We start from the raw sequence: 22,917 nt of genomic DNA on the forward strand, positions 1-22,917 counted from the left end.
ACTCCAAAGCAGCAGAGAAACCCTGTCTCGAAAAACAAAAAACAAAACAAAACAAAAAAAAATGGGGAAAGCTATTATAATGGAGAGAGTTAGGTCTCTGTATGATTATGCAATGCATGATTTAAAATTGGAACAATTAAATCAATTAAGTGAAGGGATAATAAACTTAACTGAGATTGGCATTATGTTAATGATAATCTTAATAACTCTTGGTTTATCTCTAAAAAAGTTGGTTGATATGAGTGTCAAGATACAGGTCTTAGAAAAACTTATTAAAACAGATCATAGAGATATTTAGAACCAGACAGAGGAATATAAAGGAGAACCAATCTCAGCATTGCATTCTAAGGTTAGAGAGGACAGCCTAAGGTTTTCAAACAACCAATCTTAATATATCCAGTCACCTTACTACCAAATGACAGATATCCCCAAAGCTGTATAAGCACTCACTAGAATCCTGTGGAAATGTTAGATTTAAGGAGATTCAAGGAAGCAATTGTAGCATAAGTTCTAATAGGTCTTAATAATAAAAACCTGGAGTCAGATATAGGGGGAAATGCTGAGAGACCAGAGACGGAGTCAAACCACAGCCACCTTACCTAATCAGCTTCCCAGTTGAAAAGAGACAGAACTCCTGTCTCCTCTCAACTTATCTCTTCTTCTCTCTGCCCAGGCATATCACTTCCTGTCTGTCTGTACAGACCTCCAGATATCTATGGTTAGCTACTGGCTAGCTCCACCCTCTGATGTTCAGGCAAGCTTTATTTGTACAAACAAGTTATCACCATATTTCTCCTTTTTGTCTAAATGTTAAAAAAGAATGTTATAACTAATATGAGAAAAACTATATGTAAAATATACAATAAGTATATATACTATATACAGTCAATAAATATATCAATAATGTCTAGTCAATTAACAATTGACAAATTCAGAGAAAATACTACATATCTCTCCTATCTTAGTGAGTCCAAAAGGTTGCCAATTGTATGATTTTATAAGTTGCTTACAATGTACTTTCTATTTACTAAGGTAATATATACTTCTAGGGTCTTTGATGGGGTTGAAGATAGATAGTATAGTTTTTCTTAGTTATAATAAAAGATAAATTAGATACAAAACTTTAGACTCATAAAGATAAGATAGATGATATTTTCTTTAACTTTGCCAAATATATACTGACTAAATATTGTTACTATGGTTCTTACTTGATAACTATTTTGTTGTTATATAATATTACTATGTTAAAGTTAAAAACTTCCTTTTTAACTAGACAGAAAGAGAGAGATGATGTGGGACATTCTTCTGTATATGTGTTACTTTAATTGGTTAATGAATAAAGCTGTTTCAGCCAATGACTGAACAGAGTAAAGCTATGCAGGAAGTCTAAACAAAGATACAGAGAGAAAGTAAACCAAGTCAAGGAAACACTATGTAGCTGCTGGGAAAGCAAGATGTAAGGTAACAAGCCATAAGCTTCAGGGTAAAATATGAACTAATAGAAATGGGTTAATTTATTGTTAGAGCTAGTCAGTAAGAAGTCTAAACTATTGCCCAAACAATTACATTTAATATACTAGCCTCTGAGTGATTATTCCATAAGCAGCTGCAGGAACAGCTGGACCGGTTTCTCTCCTCTCTAGAGCAGGAGAGAAACCAGTCCAGGGGGACCAGTGGAACAGAGAATACTTCTAGCCACAAGTGATAGTCTCACATGGCATGCATTCACCTTTTGTGAAGCAAATGTTAAACTCACGGTCAACTTGCAGTAGAATTATCCCTCAAAACTGGAGAGACTTGTTATAGAAGGCTTAGAACCTGGTCCTCATTACAATGTAGGACTTGGTAGAAAGATCAGGCTGAGACCATTGAACAACAAATTAGGGCTAGAGGTATAGATATCTCTCAAGATCAACTTCTTGGAGAAGAAGAGTATGTTAATGTAGAAAGGCAATATCTATATTATGTTCACACCCTGACTTTATGCCATACAGCAGCTTTGAATGCTTGAAACAGAACTGAAGAAGTAGGAAAGAAAACTGAGTCATTTATTAAAGTCATACCGGGCCAAAAAGAAACCTTCACTGATCTCTTACAGAGATTGACTTCAGTGGTAAATAGAATGATACCAAATTCAGAAACTAGACAAATAATAATCAAATCTCTGGCTTATTGAAAATTCTAATTCTTAATGCAAAGGGATAATTAAGCCTTTAAAGGCAAGATCAGCACCCTTTAAGGAATGTATCTAAGATATAATCAATATTGAATCTTATGACCATGATGGTGCTTGGATAGGAGAGGTGATTTACAAATGTTTGAAGAAAAACCAAAATGTTAAATGTTTCAATTGTGGTAAACAAGGTCACCTAAAAGGGATTGTAAACGAGCCATTCCTAGAAACAATATTTTTTTTCTAAGCATAATCCAAACAGGATTCCCCTCCCTTCTGTATTATACAGAATTTGTGGTGAAGACAGACATTGGACTAATGAAAGTAGGTCAACAAAGAACAGTCAAGGCAACCATTTGCCATTGGGAAACTCCTTGAGGGTCCTCTCCCAGGCCCCCATGTCAAATTCAGTTCAGTCATTTCCTGTCACCATGGAGGAAACTACTTCCCAGAGCATTTAAAGAACCTAATGCCTATTGTAAGAAACCATACTTCTCTGGGTGATGAAATAGCTTTAGAAAATAAAGCAAAAATTTCAGAAGAAACCATAAATCAAAATTGATAAAGATCAGATTTGAACAAGAGAGACCTCTTGTTTAGAAGAGGTGATAGTTGATCAAAAAGCATACCATTCAATCTAAACTAACTTATATGACTAACAAATGTTTCTCATTTGATCAATCAAATATAACTTGCCAAAAGAGAAACTCCCCAAAGTTAGGGATTGGTGAGGGCTTTGTTTTTGTCTTTTCAGGAAAATAAAAACAACCATTTTGAAGAATTTAAAGACCTTTGGACAAATAAGCATCCAAAAAAGAAGGGGGAAATACCCATAAAGAAATTACCAAGGAAAGGAATAATCTGACCTAATGCAAAGTCTGAAGTTTCCAAAATGGTGATGGGATCCCACAGTGACAAGTCCACCATGAATGTGATAATACCACTAAGCTGACAAGCATCACCCAAAGATCAGCTTTGGACTACAAACTTCTCAGGACCATGCTGAGGTGGTTAGCTGAGATGATCCAGCCTCACAGACTATTCTAGTCAGAACTTGAGATGAGTCCTGCACTTTTCCATTATGTAGAGACTGGACAACAAAAGATGCAACTACCTCTCTCAGGACTTGACAATTAACCCAGATTTGTCTTTTCAGGATCCCTAATGATACCATCACCCCCAGACAGCAGAAAATAATTTTAAGAAAACAACACCCACTTTCCCAAGAGGTAGGGTGAGTGGATTTTGGTTATTTAGTAGCTTACGGATATTTGTTATTGTTTAGTGTGTTGGTTACAAGTTGTTATTGGTAATGGTCAGGAAAAAAGCTAAACAAAGGGGATTAGATTCAGGGTTCCTGTTTTGAAAATGGAAAAGGGGGATATAGATGAGATAGGATAAAAGGGTAGATTATTGAATCTACTCTGAAAAGAAAAACAGGGAGGATATAGCTATGATAAGATAAAAGGTAGATTATTGAATCTACTTTTAAAAAGCAACTACTAGTTTTAAATATTATGCATTGGATTTGATTTTTGTATATTGTATGCAAAATTTTTTATATTGATACAAACTTAAATTATTTTTGTTAGAACATACTGTACATAATTTTCTGTATTATACCTGTATAACTCATTTAACAATGTAATACAAATTTCTAGTCCCTGAAAGTTATTATTACCAACTATTTAGTATAATAAGGAAATGAAGGTAGGCAATTAGTCATCTATTACAACCAAACTTGTAGTCATGTTAGATATATTTTCAAGGTCAACTGGATATAGTTTAAATAGACAGATTGTCTTTAAACACTTCAGAGATATAAAGAATGTGGCATTTGAGATGTTTTAATAACATAGATTCTCTTTTTATAAGATAATGAGACATGTTTGCTCCTTCCTGGGAGCACCAATTTACTTCAGAGAAGATAATGGGCCTTGAAGAAAGTCCATATGAAGTTTACTTTCTTTGTGGCAAAAGTAAGCCACTGGATAAGAAGGTGTTCTTGCCTTGATTGCTCATGGCATGCTGTCCAAATTGGACAAGCAGGACACAAAAGAGACTGACTACCAAATCTTACCAAGACAAGGTGGGACAGTCCTTCAAAAACCCTACTTCATAGAAAAGTCTGTCAAATATTCTAGGCATTTAGGCCGAAGATGGATGCCCCAACATTGCAGAGGAACCTTGAGTGGCTGTCCAGGCATTTAGATGTTCCTGTCATTTTTCACATTTTGGAAGTTGTTTTCTTGCTCTTCCTGCTTACTTAGTTAATATTATTTCTTTCTTGGGTCTCTAAAGAAGTTGAAGACTAGAGAGTTATAGTTTTCTTTGTTTACTGGATTCAGAAAAGAAACTCACTAAAGGGATGTAAAGTATATAAAGTTGAGAAACATTAAAATATAGTTTGGAAGTTAATGTGAGTTAGCACAGAAAGTGAATTAGATACAAGACTTTGGACTCACAAATATAAGATAGATTTTCTCTGAATCTGTCAAATGCAAATGAACTAAACATTGTTGATTTATTTATTGCCTATATATTATGTACAGTTATTGTACTTATTGTATATAGTTTTTCTTATATTAGTTATAACCTTTTTTATTTTAGACCAAAAAAAAGGGGAAATGTGGTGATATTTTGTTTATGCTGTAACAAATAAAGCTTGCCTGAAGATCAGAATACGGAGCTAGTCACTAATTGGCCATAGAGGCCAGGCAGTAATGGCACACACCTTAAATCCCAGTACTTGGGAGTCACATACCTTTAATCCCAGCACTAGGGAGGTGGAGACAGGAAGGGATGTGTCTGGATGGAGAGAATGTAAGGCAAGAGGAGACAGGAATTCAGCACTTTCTGTCTGAAGACTCTTGGGGATGGGATCATGCTTTTTGGCCTGAGGATTTCATACAGTCTTTGTGGGAGCCTAGGCAGTTTGGATGCTCACCTTACTAGACCTAGATGGAGGTGGGTGGTCCTTGGACTTCCCACAGGGCAGGGCATTCTGATTGCTCTTTGGGCTGATGAGGGAGGGGGACTTGATTGGGGAGGGGGAGGGAAATGGGAGGCGGTGGCGGGGAAGAGACAGAAATCTTTAATAAATAAATAAATTAATTAATTAATTAAAAAAAAGAATTCTAGTGGCTGGATGTTCTGCTTCTCTGGCCTTTCAGCTTTCACCCCTAATATCTAACTCTGGGTTTTTCTTATTAAGACCAATTAGAATTTGCACTCTAGAAGCCATTTGTCAAAAGCAATTATAGGCAGATAGTTTAACCTTGTGATTGCATGAAGTAGATGATGTGTTAGAAGACCACATGGGAAAAGAAAAATAAACCAGAAGCTAGTAGAAAAACCAAGAAGTCAAAGGAAAGAATGGAAAGGGACTGAGAAATTGACATGCATTTTGAAAGCCTCTGCTATACTCCTAAGCATCTCAGAAATGGTGTGATTAGAGCTGTGAGCATCACCAGGGTCATGCATGAGCCTCAGAAAGATCTGACGAGGCCCTGGGCAGGCTTTCGGGGTTTATGGCCTTGTCCACTTCCAGTTTGTTTTCTCTGTGCAGTTAGGTGCCCTCCCAGCTCCCTGCTCCGGCCACTGTATCTTCCCCACCATCACAGACATCTAGCTCTCTAGAACGTTAAGTCAAAACAAACACTTCCTTAAGCTGCTTTTGGTCGTGGCTTTTTTTTTTTTTTTAAACCAAAGCAGCAATAAGTGATGTAGCTATACAGCCTTGTAGGACTATACTCAAAACCAATGTGTTATGTACTTTTATGTGCTAATTAGTAGGTGATATGAGTCATGTTTTAATTAGACAGGAAGGGACACCGGGCAGCATAAATCATCTTACCTTTTACATTACAAAAGTTGGTATGGAAATTTTGCTTATGTTTGCCTAAACTCAACACTGGGAGAATAAATAAATAAATAAATAAATAAATAAATAGGTAGAAAATACAACTGGTCGCTCTCTGAAGCACCCGGGGGGGGGGGCAGCCCTTTGGTTTTGTGTCTGACTGGCTTTTTCTTTTATGAGGGAAGGTCTCATATGGACACAATTGACCTTAAGCTCACTATGTAGTCAAAGATGTTCTTGAATTTCCGATCCTCTTGTTTCTATCCACTAAGTCCTGGGCTACAGGCATGTCCCACAGCACCTGAGTTACCAAGTGATTGGGATTGAACCTGGAACTTTGCGCATGTGTTAAACAAGAACTCTTACCCACTGAGTCACACCTGGGCCTATCATTTTGATTTTTGAACTCTGTGAACATATAACTATTATGCTTTTTTTAAACAAATGAGCAAAAACACCCAATGATGGCTTCTTTGTTTTTCCTCAATATACCCACTGTCCAGGTAGGGCAGCGGCCTCCAAATCCTGCATTCTGGTGGGTGAATGGCTCAGGAGCAGAAGTCAAGTGGACCTTTGAGGAGCTGGGGAAGCAGTCCAGGAAGGCAGCCAATGTCTTAGAGGGTGTGTGTGGCCTGAAACCTGGAGACAGAATGATGCTGGTGCTTCCACGCCTTCCAGACTGGTGGCTGATCAGCGTCGCTTGCATGCGAACAGGTCAGTGGGCAAGGTCAAGGCTCCTTGGTAGGACTGTTACTGTCCACCAGAGCTTTGCAGGTCCCATGAAATTTGGAGGATGGGACAAAGAGAACCCCGTATGGGGTTCATTTTCCCTTTGCCCAGCAGTGACCAACCTGACTGCTTGCAGAGGCTAGACAATGATAAGACACTTAAAATTCAACCGCTTAGTAAGGTCAGACTGTAAGGAGCCCTTGCAGGTTTTTTTAGAGCACCTACTATGTGCTGGGCACTATGTTCAGAGATTTGTTTTTCATAATCAAAATTTTGTTTAAAGTGTTATTTATTTTTGTTAAGAAATTTCTCACTTTTGCCTACTCTACAGCGTTCATTGGTACTCAAATAAAACAACACAACTGTATTTCACGTTATGGGGTGAGGTGTCGTCTCCACTCCAACACTGCAGAAGATAACGAAGCTGTTGTCAGTGCAACTCTACACCTCTAGATTTTCATCATATGCACTTGTTAGGCTATAGTGATTGACTTTCTCTTATTGATAGCTATGGCTGTCAATCATCTTCTGTCTTAGGGTTTCTATTGCTGGAAGAGCCACCATGCCCATGGCAACTCTTATAAAGGAAAACATTTCATTGATGTGGCTTACGTTTTTAGAAGCTCAGTCTATTATCATCATGGCAGGGAGTACAGCAGCATGCAGGCAGACATGGTACTAGCAACAGTAGGCATCAGGAAGTGGACTCAGGTGCTGGGCAGTATCTTGAGCATATATGAGACCTCAAAGCCCACCTCCACAAAACAAAGTCATGCCTACTCCAACAAAGCTACACGTCCTAATAGTGCCACTTCTTTGGGGGCCATTTTCTTTCAAACCACCACATCTTCCTAGGCTTCAGGCTTAAACACATAACAAACAAGTAACTTCTCCTGGATGTGCTAACAGAGAAGTGGAGTAAAGAAGCATGTCAGGACTGGAGGAGGAGCTCACAAAGACCTCAGTTTAACCCCCCAGAACCATATTCAAAAGAAAAAAGCCAAGCCAATATGTACCAAGTACACATTTACAATCTCAGCCTTGGGGAGGCAAAGACAGGTAGATCTCTGGGGCTCCACAGCCAGCCAGACACATGTAGCAAATTAAAAGCCAGTAAGAGATCTTCTCTCAAAAACAAGATGGCATTTGAAGAGTGACACCTGAGGTTGTCTTCTTACCTCCCCCCCCCAACATACGTATATAGCACCCACACTCACATGAACACACACACGTGTGCACACACACACACACAATTACATGCATAAACGAAGAACACCATTCAACTCAGAGTGCTTACATTGGGAACTAAATTGTGCAAGAGCTTGGGAGACAGGGCAAAGAGTGATGAGAACATGAGCTTGGCTCTGGTGCTGTGCTGAACTGACCTTTCCCTCTGCCTCTTGTTCTCGCTAGATGTTTTCCTCTGTGAAATGAACGTGATATTACTCAATAGAAAAGACTAACAATTTGCATTCTGAGATATCAAGAACTTTCAAATGTGAAGTTTGCCCCTCTAGTCCTTATTCCTTGTCCTTGGAGGTAAATGGAATCTGCCACTTTTAGTGCAACTTTGGTTAAAGCCATGTGGGGGGTTCTCGAGTTTCTGCCTGCTATACCTCCTCTGTCAGCAAGTAATCACAAACAACAAAAGGATTTATTGCAACATTTTATTTGAAGGACTTGGAAAACGATTGAACTAAGAAGTTGCTGAGGCAATACAATGTAATATGTTCAAGATCATGGACTCTAAGGTGTCTAGTCAGGGTTTCTATTGCTGTGATGAAACACCATGACCAAAAGCAACTTGAGCAGGAAAGGGTTTATTTGGCTTATACTTCCACACTGTGGTCCATCACTGAGGAAGTCGGGACAGGAACTCAAGCAGGGGTGGAACCTGGAGGCAGGAGCTGATGCAAAGACCATGGGAGGGGTGCTGTATACTGACTTGCCATCTTGGGTTGCTCAGCCTGCTTTCTTATAAACCCCAGGACCACCAGCCTGGGGATGGCAGCACCCATAGTGGGCTGGGCCCTTCCCCATCAATCACTAATTAAGAAAATGTCTTATGGCAACATTTTCTCCATCGACACTCCCTCCTTTCAGATAGAGTAACTCTAGCTTGTGTCAAGTTGACATAAATCCAGCCAGGACAGAACAAGTTTTACTGCTGTTTCAGCTTCTCAGTTCTGCCTTTATTACGTCAACTATGTACTCTTGGGCAAGCCATTTGATTTAGCTAAGGCACAGAAGTCTAAAGACCCATACTCCTTAAAAATGTACTCTGTACAGAGTGTTTATCACAATACCATGCATTTCTGAGCGTCATGAGACCTAAGTGAAGGAATGCCGGGAAAGCTCTTACCCTAGGCAATGCCTTTTTCATCTCATTGTTACTGTTATTGTTCCCTCAGGGGGTTCCAACCCTCTTCAGCCACTTGTTTCCCTGGCCTCTTCATTAGAGTCTTCCTCCTGTCTAACAACCTCCCTTCTCTGTGTGGCCCAAGGTGTGGTCATGATCCCAGGTATCTCCCAGCTGACAGCGAAGGATCTCAAGTACCGGCTGCAGGCAGCCAGGGCCAAGTCCATCGTTACCAGTGATGCCCTAGCTCCGCAAGTGGACGCCATCAGCGCTGACTGTCCCTCCCTCCAAACCAAGCTTCTGGTGTCTGACACCAGTCGTCCTGGCTGGATCAGTTTCCGGGAACAGCTTCGGTAAATGGGAGTCTCCAGAAGAGTATCTATCGATGGGGTAGGCTTTGGGTATCTTCCTTTTCAGCATCAGGATTGAGCATGAGGAGACAGAATCAAAGAGATACTGGTCAGAGACATCATCCTGTGACCACCTCAACATTCAAGGTCACCCAGTTACTCTATGTGCCACTTCACCTTAATATCACCTAAAATTGGTGGCAAAGATCACTAGAATTCTCAGCCAGAGCAGTTGAGCTAAGTTTAGTGATACACTTAGTTCACAGAAAGCCATCAATAGTGAAATGGCTGCCTTATATTGGTGCTTGCTGTCTGCTAGGCATTGTGTTCAATAAACATTCACCTACATCCATTTGTGCAAGAAGGATTTCATGAGGTCTGTTCTGGAGCTCAGAGCACTCTGTGCTTTGGTGCTCAGAACACTGCTTAATCCTTGAAAGGAGCCCCACAGGTGAGAAACCGCTGTTCGAAGGGTAAACTGACTCACCTAGCGTGCTGAAAAGGAATAAAGTCAGAATTAGGATGGCGTCATGACTACTTCTGCCTTGCAATGAGGATGCGGCAGGCATTTATCTGGGGATTTGAAAGTTTAGTCCTGATCAGAGAAGCAGGCTGCCTCTCAGGTGGCTCACTCCTGTCACCCTGGCACTCAAAAGGCTGAGGCAGGACGGTGAGTTTGAGGCTAGACCGAACTACACAGCCGGACCATGTTGCAAAACAAAATAAAAAACAAAAAAGGAATAATCCAAAACAGGCTGCTGAGTGCTGGATTCCTGAACCTGGAGTGGCCACCTGGATGACCAGAGGAACTTGAGTATTTGAAATACAAATTGCACAATCTAGCTTCTGGCCTACTTTGCCAGGCGTATCTGAAGCAGGGCCCCAGGAGTCCTCATTTCTGAAGATCAGCACATGACACTCTGGAGAGTTGTCAGGTTAATCTAGTTAATCCAGATATAGCCTTTTAATTTCAGCTGTCATTAAAATTACCTGAGCTTAAGGAAAAACAAACTTCTGATTTCATTTTGATCAAGGTGGAGCACAAGTAATGGAATTTATTTTAAAAATTAACTCAGACATCTTAAGACACAGCTGGGGCTGGGAACCAAGAACTACCTGAGTCTTCAAATCACAGAACTTGGAAATTTACCTAATCTCAAACCCCTACATTTTTTGAGAAAACATATTTTAGAAAAATATCTCTACCTTGAGGATTGAAGAATTGAATCAGGGATAGAACTGTTCATAAATGAACAGAATTACATGCATGAGAACATATGTGTGTGATTACCACAAACTCCTCAGCCCTACTCAAAGAATGTAGAAATCTGTGTGTGTGCACACACACACACACATGCATGTGTATGTGTTGCATGTATATGGTGTGTTTGTGTGTGTGTGCTTGTTCATGTAGGTGTATGTGTGTATATGTGTGTTCAGGATAGATGTTAATATCAGGTATTTTCCTCTATCATTCTCCACCACCTTGTATTTTTGAGACAGGGCCTCTAGCTGACCCTGGAGCTTACCAGCTAGGCAAAATGGCTGCCCAGTGATCTCCAAGGATCCCCTGTATCTGCATCTCCAAGCCTGAAATTACACATGCAAGCAGCTTTTATGTGGATCCTAAAGATCTAAACTCATGCCTGGCCTTGCCCTTACTGACTGAGCTATTTAGCCAACCTCATAGATCTTTCAAATGAGCCCTTTGGGCCTTTGGAGCCTCAATTCCCATGGCTATAGCACTGTTGTAGAGACAGTATCTATCTATCAAGGTGTGCGCAGGGGGCACAATCCTCCGCACACACTGCATGCATGGCATGTTGAAATGGCAGTCCTACCGTTGTTAGAGCTTTGGGAACTGCTTGGTGTTTATGTATTAGCGGTGTCACCTAACATTCTTGCCTTTTTCCAGAGAGGCCTCTGCAGAGCACAATTGTGTGAGAACCAAGAGTGGAGATTCCGTGGCCATCTACTTCACCAGTGGAACCACAGGGGCTCCCAAGATGGTGGAACATTCCCAGTGCAGCTATGGATTGGGTTTTGTGGCCAGTGGAAGGTATTGGGACAGCTTGTCTAGAAGGTCCAAAACTAAGGGGGGTGAGTGAGCAGAGGGGAGGGAGTGGAGGAGGAAGAGGTGGAAACGGAGGCCAGAGGGCAAGCAGAGCATAAGTCAGGAAGGCCTTGAAGGCTTTACACTGAGGAAGAGAAAACAACCTTTTATCGTTGTTCTTCAAGTGTTCTAGGGGATATATAAAAATTGTTCATAGTTACGGAACACTGTGTGACGGTTTGAAACGCATATGTTATACAACCTTTAAGTCATGGTAAAACTACTCATGGGCTCAACCGTTTGTCATTTATTTGTGGTAAAATTAAACATTCAAGATCCTTTCTTCTAGGAAATTGTATCAGTTTAAGTGTATCTCGTCTAGTATCATAATATATATCCATATTTTGTGCACCCATCACCACTATCTATTTACAGAACTTTTACTTTTCTCAGGCAGAGATTCCGGACCCGTTATATAAGAGCCTCCCATCCCCCTCCTCCCCTACCTTTCTGGAACCCTCTATTCTGCTTTCTATCTCTACTACTCCGACTACGTCAGACGCCTTGTGTGAGCAATACATGATTATGAAATTTGGTTCCTTTCACCCAGGATAGTGTTTTCAGGGTTCATTCATTTTCTATTCAAATTTTTTTTACATCTACCTTTTCATTTTTAATTAGCATACAAGGTGCCAGATATCACCACGGCCTTTTCAAACATAGCGTGTTTCAGCAGATTCTCCCATCTCATCTCCCCGACCCCTGCTACCTCTGTGACACCCTGTCACCTCTCCTCTGTCATGCCTCACGTGTCCTTTTGCCCCCTCCCATTCTCCCTCATTACTGTCCTTGGATTGTCTTGGTGTCATGTCTAGTTTTGCGGGTTTTCATATACTTGCATACATCCATGTACACATTCCAGAAACACATGAGAGACAACATGTGGGTTTTGTCTTTCTGAGATCTAGCCGCTTCATTAAATATATTTTTCAAATCCATCCTCCTTTTGCCATGTGACCTAGTTTTACCTCTCCTGGACAGATACCCAAAGACCCCATCCTACCGGAGGGATACTTGCACGTCCATGTTAATGGTGCTTTATTCATAGTAGAAAGGAAATAGGGCCAGACTATACACCCATCAGCAGAAGAATAGATAATAAAAATGTAGCACATATTCAGAGTGGAATTTATGCAGTCATACAAAAATGAAAATTTCAGGGAAATTTCCCTACTTTTATGACTCAAAGATATCACATTTTCAAATCTGCTCAACTGTTGGTAAAAACATGGGCTACTTCTATATTGTACCTACTGTTCCCACTGTTACTTCTTTGGGTATCTCTCCAGAGTAGAATTGCTCGGTCATATGACAATTTTATGTTAAGCTTTTTGGTTTAAATAAGAAATATTGGATATTGTGAGCAGGGATATGACATGATTCAGTTTAGTTTTTAAAGTCCCTCAGGATGTTGGGTTGATAGTAAATAGTAAGGATCAAGAAATGAAGCAGTGTTAGAAAAGAGGACACCGCATTAAAACAAAAGCATATTGACTTGTCTTGGGGAACAGAGGTGACAGGAGTAAAGAGGTTATGAACAACTTAAACATGGATATAATGACATTTTCTGAGAGTTCAATATGGAGTGAGCGTTATATGGCTTATTCTTCCAAGAATAATGAGAGGGGGAACTATGGAATAAGATGGGAAGGGGGAAGAAAACCTGGAGTTATTCATTGGCATTGCAAACTCAGTGAATTGATTAAATGTCTCCCTCCTTCTAACCGAAGCAGAGATGTACAGGTAGAGTATAGATCTACATGTGTAGAGGTAATGAGATTACTCTCAGGTTACCAGTATACAGATGACAATTAATATGTTGAGGCTGGGTGAGACTTCAAGAGAATATAGATACATTTCTGCAGTGAAGAGGGGACAGGAACTGACTTAGAGGGAGACACTCATGATGAGGACCAGAAGAAAGTATGTCCTGGAACCCAAAGGCAATCTTGACAGCTTGTCTATAGCCTGTGTTTGCAGACACCATGTCCTTTTCCCAGGATGTCCCTTCTCTGCTTCACCATCATGGTTCCTGCACATCAGTGGTACCTATTCAAATGTCCTTCCCACTTAGCTGTTCTCAGACCCATCTCCACTCTCACCATGGACCCCATGGAATCATGGGATATCTCTTAATAGATGCTCAATCACCATGTGTTGTGATAATGGTCTCCTTGCTCTAAGTTGGGGGTTTATTCTCTACTATTGTACATGACTTTGATTTTAATTCTTAAAATGTGCTCTCCCATTGATACTGGACCCTCACTGGGCCCTCAGCGGGACTCTTAGTGGACATCCTGTTGCTGCACTCTGTCATTGAGATCCTGGAGCTTTGGGTCCCCAGGATTGATCTCCATCCTGCTCTAGCAGATCACAGATGGGGTGGATGTTGGGGTTATGCATTGACCCTGACTTCGGGCCTGGGTCATTGCTGGGTTGGTCAGCCTATCAGCTCTCCCTGTCTTCACCACCAGGGTGAGCTCTCCAGCATTGACCTGGCTAGTTCACCCCTTACAGTGATGAGCAAGAGGCCTTGGTGGTGTAGCAGAGAACAGGGACCTCGAACCAGACCATTGGTTCTTGGCAATGAAGGCCTGCTTGTAAAAATGTATGTGTAAAGGAGTTTACTGTGTGACCCAGCGTGTCACACTGCAGCTTCCATGACAGGATTCTCCTTTCTCCCCCAGTTTTTCTCTTAAATCTCACTTTCTTGGGGAGATAGGAGAAGGGAGATGGGTGGGATCGAGAGGCATAAAGTGAAAGACACAAAGATTGAATAAAAAGAAAACTCTTCCAGGGCTTCTTGGATACTTATACTTACTAAACTATTACATCCCCATTACTAACTCCAGACTAACTTAGGTGAGTGCGGAATGGAAAAATTGCTCTTATCACAATGCACTGAGATTAATTTCCCCATACAAACTGCTCTCACTAACTGGTGACTTCCTTGAAAGGACGGGACCTGTTCTTCTAATTTAGTCTTCTTAGCCTAGGACGCAGATACAGAGAAAGTGTGGAGGGAAAGTTCGCTGAGATAGTAGTTGAGCTGACGGATCTTGTGTAGGATTGTAACGTGAATAATGTAATCCATTCTAAAGGTAGAGCCATTGACAAGGATGCTCTGACTTTCACTTCTTGGCAGGAGGTGGATCGCCTTGACTGAATCTGACATATTCTGGAACACAACTGACACTGGCTGGGTGAAGGCAGCCTGGACTCTCTTCTCTGCCTGGTCCAACGGAGCTTGCATTTTTGTACACGAGCTGTCCAGAGTTGATGCCAAAACTATCCTAAATGTAAGTAAAAAATTACTGGTGCTGGAATCCCAAGCTTTGCACTTTCTGTGCAAATGCTCTATCACTAAGCCCTCATTTTCAAACAGTCGTACTATATAAGCCTAAACAACCTTGAACCAGAGGCCTTCTGTATTTGAGTCCCAAGGGTTGAGGTTGTAAGTGTATACCACCATGCCAAAGATTGAGGTTGTAAGTGTATACCACCATGCCAGGGGTTGAGGATGTAAGTGTACACCACCACGCCAAGGGTTGAGGTTGTAAGTATACACCACTATGCCAAAGGTTGAGGTTGTAAGTGTATACCACCATGCCAAGGGTTGAGGTTGTAAATGCACACCACCATGCCAAGCTCTGGAGCAGCTTCTGTGTCCTGGGTGTGAGCGGAATGAGTGAAATAATGTCTTTTAAGGTAACATGAGAAAATGGATGGATCTGATGACAAATTCACTCAGGGCCTTCTCTAATCTGGCTCCTATTCACCCAGTCACCTTCAGTCTTTGCTTATGCTCAATATAAATCCCTAGGCATGAAAGAATTTCATCTCTCCAAACCCTAGCAAGGCCTTTTTCTACAAGCCATGCCTCTCTTTCCACAATCTTCTTCCCTATGCTTCTTGTCAAAGCACAAGATATCTGTCAAAACTTTAGGTAAAATCAAAAGTCTACTCCTCAAGGTACTCACGGCTGTCCCAGACCTTATCAGGTCTTAGACCTGGCCCTTCCCATCTTCTTCCTCTGAAGTCTTCTCATGGGGGTGGGGGACTGGCCTCCCCAGTGAAGACACGGAGTACCTTTGTTCTACCCTCTTCTCTAAGTGGCAATTTTTGAGACATCAATGTGCCTATCTCCCCATACCCATCTCTTTGAGACAAGCTAGGTTATATGTGACTAGAAATACGGGGTTCACCATTGGCCATGCTCGGAGTCTCGTCCTAGTCTCCTGACTTCGTGAGCCCCACTTTCTACCTCCAGAAGAAAGCGCATACAGCTGCCTGACAATGAGAAGACCCTGGGGTCCTAATGCATTAGCTCTTGCCAACTCCCCGTCATTGTTCAGGTGGGAATTGTCAGCCAAGTGTGCAGTTTTTCTCTTCACTGTCCCCAGCCAAAGCACTCTATTTTTGATCTAATGCTATAAATGAAAATTAGCAGCCTTAACATAAGCATTTATTATCTCACAATTTCCCATGGTTGGGAACCTGGGAGCAGCTATACTGACCGGGTGGTCTTGAGGAAAAGCAGTTTGTGAAGTTGCTGTCAAGATTTCACCAATTCACACCCATACTAACTGCAGTATTATTGCTACTCACAGCAAAGAAAAGGCATGAGCAACCCAAACATTCATCAGAAACTGAATGTGTCATCCAAATACAGCACACATATCCATGTGCGCTTTCAAAGGGAAGCCAATTCTGGCAGTCTGCAATATGAATGATTCTGGAGGACCTCATGCTAAGCGAAAGAAGGCAGGCCTCAAAGGACATTTACTACATGACTCCATTTATAATAGGCACCTACAATAGTCATGTTCGTGAAGACAGAGGAGAATGGTGGTTACCATGAGTCTGGGAAGAAGGTAATGGGAGTTCATCATATAATGGGTACACAGACCCAGTGTGGAAAGATGAAATAATTCTGGAGATGGATAGTGTCACAGGGTAAAACTACCTTAAAAATGAACGAAGTAGCTGAATGTCTGACATATGTCTTCAAGGAGAATTTATGATTCTGTGTGTTCACATGGATGCAGGTAAATGAACATGTGGAGGAATATATGTACATTTGTGTGTGGAAGCCAGTGGCCATCTTCAAATGGCATTCCTCAGGTGGCACCCACCCTGTTTTCGGAGACAAGGTCTCTTTAGGCTGGAGCTTTTTTACTGGGCTAGAATGCTGGCCAGAGGGTCTTGGGGATCCACCTGTCTCTGCCGCCCAGTGATAAGTTTATAAACATATAGAAATGCCACACTTGACTCTTTCTATCATGGACTGGGTTCTGGGGAGCAAACTCGGGCTCTTATGCTTGCTCTGCAAGCACTTTACTGACGGAGCCATCTCCCACGATCTTCAATAATAATTTTCACAAAGCTATCCTCTCGGAATGCAATCGTCTCAGATGAGCCTGAGTAAGCTGTTTCACTTCTGGATTGTGATTTTTATCAGTTGTGCACTGGATACTGGCCTCACTGTGTGCCCTCATCCCAATGGCAGCTAGAACATACTCAAATCTGGTACCTGTATCCTCCAGAGTGAGTCACTTCAAAGAGGGTGAGAGGTGAGAGCATCCAAGACAGAAGCTGCCCCGCTCCTATAATCTAATCTGACTCCCACCGGGTCAACAGGGACCAACCTTGGTGTGGTGTAAGAGGAGAGTCCATTTGGGTACAAATGCCTGCAGGTAGAGATCATGGAGGTCATTTTGACAGATGCCATGCTTAGTTTTCTACTTCTCTGCATTGTCAGTGAGACTATAAATATCTAATTCACCCACCTCATCACACCTGAGTGTCTCTAAGAAGACTGTCTAAATCTCTTGTTTTGTTTAGACTCTCTGCAGGTTCCCAATAACCACCCTTTGCTGTGTTCCAACCCTTTTTCGACTGATTGTGCAAGAAGATCTGACAAGGTACAGCTTCTGCTTGCCAATTCTGGGGTTCTCATACGAGGACCTATATGCAAATTCACCTTTTCAACCCAACTCTTGTTCTCCGTGTTCCTCTGTTTGTCTTCCCATGACTCTCTCGAGTCACCTCTGCCTCTTTCTGTGCCTTCATGTGTCTCTTTGCCACTATCTGCTGTCTTTCACATGAAACACTCCCCCATACCTTACATAAAGCCTTTAAAGACAATTTTGTTGCTCCTCAGAATTTGTACCCAGAGAAAATGGAAAGGATTTAAAGCAATCCAAATATTCAACATTTGAGGTAAACTTTATCACCACCATATACCATACTCTTAGCATTGTGTCTGTGACTTATGTCACAGAAATTGTTATATTTCCACTGACCATCTATAGCTAAGGAGCTTTTATTTGCTTGGACTAACAAGCTCAACCATAGTATACACTACATCTTCTGCCCTCAAATGAATGCAAGCCAGCCATTCCTGAGTATCTGTGTTTGGGGACAACACTCTGTGGATGACACTTATCCTGGCAAATCCAAGGCACTAGTTGGGCAGAGGGATTTGCTGGGGTACTGGGTGAATCCCCTCCTCGATCAACCACTGTCTCCCTTTTCTATTCTTTTCCAAGATATGCTCTCATCTTCCTTAATCACACTCCCTGGCCATAAAATATCCAGAAAAGGGAGTACTTACATGATTTTCAGTGTATTTTTCTAAATATAAGAATCCATCCCATTCATTCATTTCTTGTGAATATCTCCACCTTGTAATTCTGGCTAGAAGCAGTCCTTGGGTAATTCTTCAAGGCCAATAAGATGCTGCCTGGCAATATGAAGTAATTCAATTGAATCAGTGGACTCCACCCTGGAGGAGAAAAATGATTGAAAATATATTTATACTTAGGATAATTTTTGAACTGAGAGACACGTTTGCTATTTATTTAATAGCTCTGGAAATTTTAGATCCAATATTCAAAATTGGGGGAATTCTTAGAAGGTTATTTTCAATCTCTTAGATTTTTATTGATTTATTACTTTGAGTTGGATCATTGCCTTGATTTCTTATCAATCAGTTTGTTTATAGGTAAATTAATTTGGAAAATCCACTGTTATGCCCAATCCTACCATGTGACTCCAATTTTATCCAGAATTCAGATAGTATAGGTTTGCTTTAATTACTTGCTTCTGCAAACCATATCTGCAGAGAGAGGCTGAACCCCAGGGAACTGCTGTAGAACAGAAGGGAGTTTGTCCTCTAGTGTCTGTGGGACTCTGAACCTCTAGCAGTACTAGGGGGTAGGTAGAACTGTTCATAACGTAGATGGCCTTGTCTTCCTTCTTGAGAAAGGTACAAGTTTCAAAGCCTGAGGCACTGTGTGACGGGTGGAGAGGCCCTCAACCCTGACGTGAGGGACAAGTGGAAGAGCCAGACAGGCCTGGAGCTCCATGAAGGCTACGGACAATCGGAAACAGTGAGTTGGTGTCCCAGGTCACCTCACCTGAGCCCTCTGCCCATCATAGAGGATCACTCACCTGCAGCAAGGACTCACCTCTCCCTGACACCTGCCCAACACTGCATGGGCTCTAGGGGACAATGGCAATGAAATGCCATTACCCATTCTTCCTTTTAAAAGGCGGTCTCAGGTGATTAATTTCACATATAGCTCAGCCTGCAAAGCAGCTTTTCTGATACCATAATTACTTTTGTGTAGCTGTGACAAGATATCTTGCAGAAACAGAGAGGGGAGACTCACTCTGGCTCATAATTTGAGAGGGTCCAGTCATGGTCCCTAGGTCCCATGAGCTGGGAGAACATTACGACAGTGAGAGCTTATGACAGAAGAGGTCCCATCATGACACTCATGTTCAGATTGGTCTTCTCTTCTCAGACACACTGACTTCTAGATGATTCTAGACTCAATCCAGTTGACGATGAGGATCAATACTCACAGTCACTCGAGGAAATTGTCTGTCACCCCAGAATAGCCTACCATGTATTTTTAGTTAAGCAGTAAAATCTGCAGCTATCTTGACAGGATGTGGGGGTGAACCTTTGAGTTTAATGATACAATCAAGTTCTCCATCCATGAGCATTAATTAGAGAACCCCATGAAGATCTGTTGGCTATGAAAAGATGATAAAGAAAAATTAGGGGGAAAGGAGAGAAGAGTATGAGAGGGAGGGCAAGAAAGAGGGCAGAAGAAAGGAGGAGCTAGCAGGGAGAGCAAGCATGGAGCAGAAAACAAGAGGATGAGGCGCCCCCTCATGGACATGGCTTTCTTTCCAGGTCTTAATCTGTAGCAATTCAAGAGGCTCCGCAATCAAATCTGGATCTATGGGGAAAGCAAGCCCACCTTACCATGTGCAGGTAGGTAGCCTCTGCCCGCTGTGCACGGAGTTATCCACGTGCTTGGGAGTACAGGTTGGTGGGTACCCTGCTGCTTAAATGATGCTCTGAGGCCATGGAATGATCTCTCTATCAGATTGTGGATGAAGAGGGCAATGTCCTGCCTCCAGGGAAAGAGGGGAATATTGCTGTCCGCATCAAACCCACCAGACCCTTCTGTTTCTTCAACTGCTATCTGGTAAGAGGTGGGAACCAGCTGTGAGAAATCACAGCAATTATTGAATGCACACCCCTGAGAAGCACATTTTGTGAGTATTAACCCTTGCAGTAACCACATGAAGTTGGTTGCTGTTGTTATTGACCAGGAACGCTGTTCTTGATAAGGAAGCTACAAAAGTGGAATGGCTTCCTTGTATATTAGCCAGTGTCATGTAACTAATACACAAGGTCAGAGGCTTTAGCAAGAGTGTGCTGATAGTACAAACCCGAGACAACTTCCTTATGATAAAAAAGGATAGGGAAGATTAGGTTCAAGGAAGTGAAGGCTTTTATCAAAGAGCCAACTGCAACTTTGTATGAGTGCCAACTTTTCAGGAGGTTTCTTTCTGGTTTGTGGACTGGATATGTATCCTGGATTTTAGCCCAAGATTCCAAACTAAGACAGTAATTCTCTCTCCTCTAGATATGCTTTGGCTGGAGTCTCTTCAGCCTCTTTTTTATAAAACTCTCAAACCTGGATGTGCATCAGAAACACCCAAGAAGCTTCAACTATGTGATGCCTACTTGCCACTTACACCAAATTAACTAAATTTTTGAATGATAAGGGTCAGCCCACTGGGTAATTCAAAAGGATAGTCAAGAATTGTGAACCACTTGTCACAGAGACACCATGCCATTCATATACTTATCTGAATGAATGTGCATTTTAGAATCAACTCGTCAAGATCCACAAAAACATTTGTTAACAATATAATTGGATTTTGCATTGTCTGTAAATCAACCCAGAGAAAACTGACACTCTACCCATACTTTCTCATTTCTTATTGTGTGTGTGTGTGTGTGTGTGTGTGTGTGTGTGTGTGCATGTGCGCACGCATGAGCATGATGCCAGGGCATATGTGTGGTGGTCAAAGAACAACTTGGGGAAAGTCAGTTCTCTCCTTTTGCCATGTGGGTTTTTGGACTAAACTTTGTGGCACACAGATTTACCCACCAATCTATTTCATCAGCTCCTCCTCACTCTTTCTATCCTTCCATTCATGTGTCTATCCTCTAATGCTCTATAAACTGATAAGACTTCTGTGTCTCTACCTTATACACTTCTGCTAAGCTATATTCTTAGATATTCATTAATAGCTTACCTCTTCCTCAAAATATATTTTTGAGTGGAAATAAAATTTACTTGCTAAAAAATGCATCCAGGCCAGTGATTTCTGGCAACTATGTGTATCTATGTGGTCACCACTGCAGTTAAGACAGGAACATTGTCATCACCTCTAAGTGTTCTGTGAGTTCCTTTACATTCAACCTTCGTTACCCCAGACCTCAGGCAATTGGTGAATTATTGTTACTAGATAGCATTACATATACTAAATATTTACTATATACTGTATACAACAACTATATAGTCATTTTGTTTCCTTTCTAAAACCTATACATGGAATTATAAGAGATCCATTTTTATGTATCTTAAACAGGATAATTTATTTTCCAGTAGCCCATATTTTTGCATGAATTAGCATTTTTCTTTCAATTAACAAATAGTAACTTTATTTTATTTTTTATTTTTTTGGAATTAGGCTGGAGAAGTAGCTTTGCTAATAAAGCTTGTGCCATGCAAGTGTCAGAACCTGAGTTTGAATCCTCAGAACCTACCAAAAACAGGACAGAGTAGCATGAGCATCTGAAATCCCAGCTCTGAAGAGGAGATGGAGCCAGAAGAATCCCTGGAAGCTCACGGACCAGCTAGCTGGTGCATGCAGAGCAAATAAACAATAAAGGACCTGTCTAAAAGTAGAGGGAAATGACTGACACCCAAAGCTGTCCCCAGACTCCAACACATGTGCCATGATACTGTGTTCACATTCACACACCCCAATGTGTGCCTGCATGCGCACACACACACACGCACACACACACATGCAATTTTTAGAATCATAGCTTGACTTCTTTGCCCTTGCCTCCTGCCAGCGGGGTTTCAAGCCAACCCTTTACTTCCTGTCTTCTACCCTCAGCATATTCTCTTATTCAGACCAGTTGCCTCGCGCGTGTGTGTATCTTCCTTGAGTTCAACTCTTCTAAGGATGCTAGTGGGCATTTGCTCGCTAAACATCTGGAAGCTTTCATTCAATTAAAAGAGAGGAAGTCACAAATCTGCAGCACTTGAGCCTCCTGCCCTATAGGGAATGAGCCTTGAGAATCAATAGATCACCCATTGAAGGGTTGTTGGCCCCCAACGTCGGATCCCCAGGCCCAAATGATCTATCATGGTCTTCCCTTGTCTTCTAGGAAAATCCTGAGAAGACAGCCTCATCAGAGAAAGGAGACTTTTACATTACTGGGGACCGAGCCCACATGGACGAGGATGGCTACCTTTGGTTCTTAGGGAGAAATGACGACGTGATCAACTCTTCAAGGTCGAGCAGGTTGCTCTTTCCTCTCCTTGAGGTTCTATAGGGGAAGGAAAGCCATTTGGAAGTTTCTTTTCTCTTCCAGCTACCGGATTGGGCCTGTTGAGGTAGAGAGTGCCCTTGCTGAGCATCCAGCTGTCCTTGAGTGTGCTGTGGTCAGCAGCCCAGACCCCATTCGGGGTGAGGTAAGTGCTCTAGGAAGAACATAATTGCAGTGTCTCCTAGTTAGTAGCACCTAAAGAAGCAAGCAGGATTGCCAGGTCCCTCCTTCAATCTCAGCCCCACCCTTAGAACCACAAAGCTGAAGCCCCATCCTCAGTCACTCACTCCTTCTGATTAACCCACCTTTAAATAATAAATACACTCTATGAAGACAAGATGGGAAAATACAAAGTGTAGTTTCACTAGGACATCAGACAATCCAAATGAGCC

The 22,917-nt window shown here is 41.7% G+C and overlaps 1 protein-coding gene across 2 annotated transcripts in view; it reads left to right on the plus strand.

Moving 5' to 3' along the window:
• Acsm5 (acyl-CoA synthetase medium chain family member 5) overlaps nt 1-22,917 on the plus strand; it is a 34,846-nt gene that overhangs the window by 7,956 nt on the left and 3,973 nt on the right. For both annotated transcript variants that reach the window (XM_026781725.1, XM_005351068.3), the window contains exons 3-12: nt 6,539-6,749; nt 9,269-9,476; nt 11,389-11,532; nt 14,732-14,885; nt 17,431-17,510; nt 18,857-18,980; nt 19,796-19,876; nt 19,992-20,093; nt 22,364-22,491; nt 22,571-22,670. In XM_026781725.1, coding sequence (XP_026637526.1) covers nt 6,539-6,749; nt 9,269-9,476; nt 11,389-11,532; nt 14,732-14,885; nt 17,431-17,510; nt 18,857-18,980; nt 19,796-19,876; nt 19,992-20,093; nt 22,364-22,491; nt 22,571-22,670 — 1,332 coding nt within the window. The remainder of the gene's footprint in view (nt 1-6,538; nt 6,750-9,268; nt 9,477-11,388; nt 11,533-14,731; nt 14,886-17,430; nt 17,511-18,856; nt 18,981-19,795; nt 19,877-19,991; nt 20,094-22,363; nt 22,492-22,570; nt 22,671-22,917) is intronic.

The sequence above is a fragment of the Microtus ochrogaster genome, chromosome 8, assembly GCF_000317375.1.
Source record: "Microtus ochrogaster isolate Prairie Vole_2 chromosome 8, MicOch1.0, whole genome shotgun sequence".
Lineage (NCBI taxonomy): Eukaryota > Metazoa > Chordata > Mammalia > Rodentia > Cricetidae > Microtus > Microtus ochrogaster.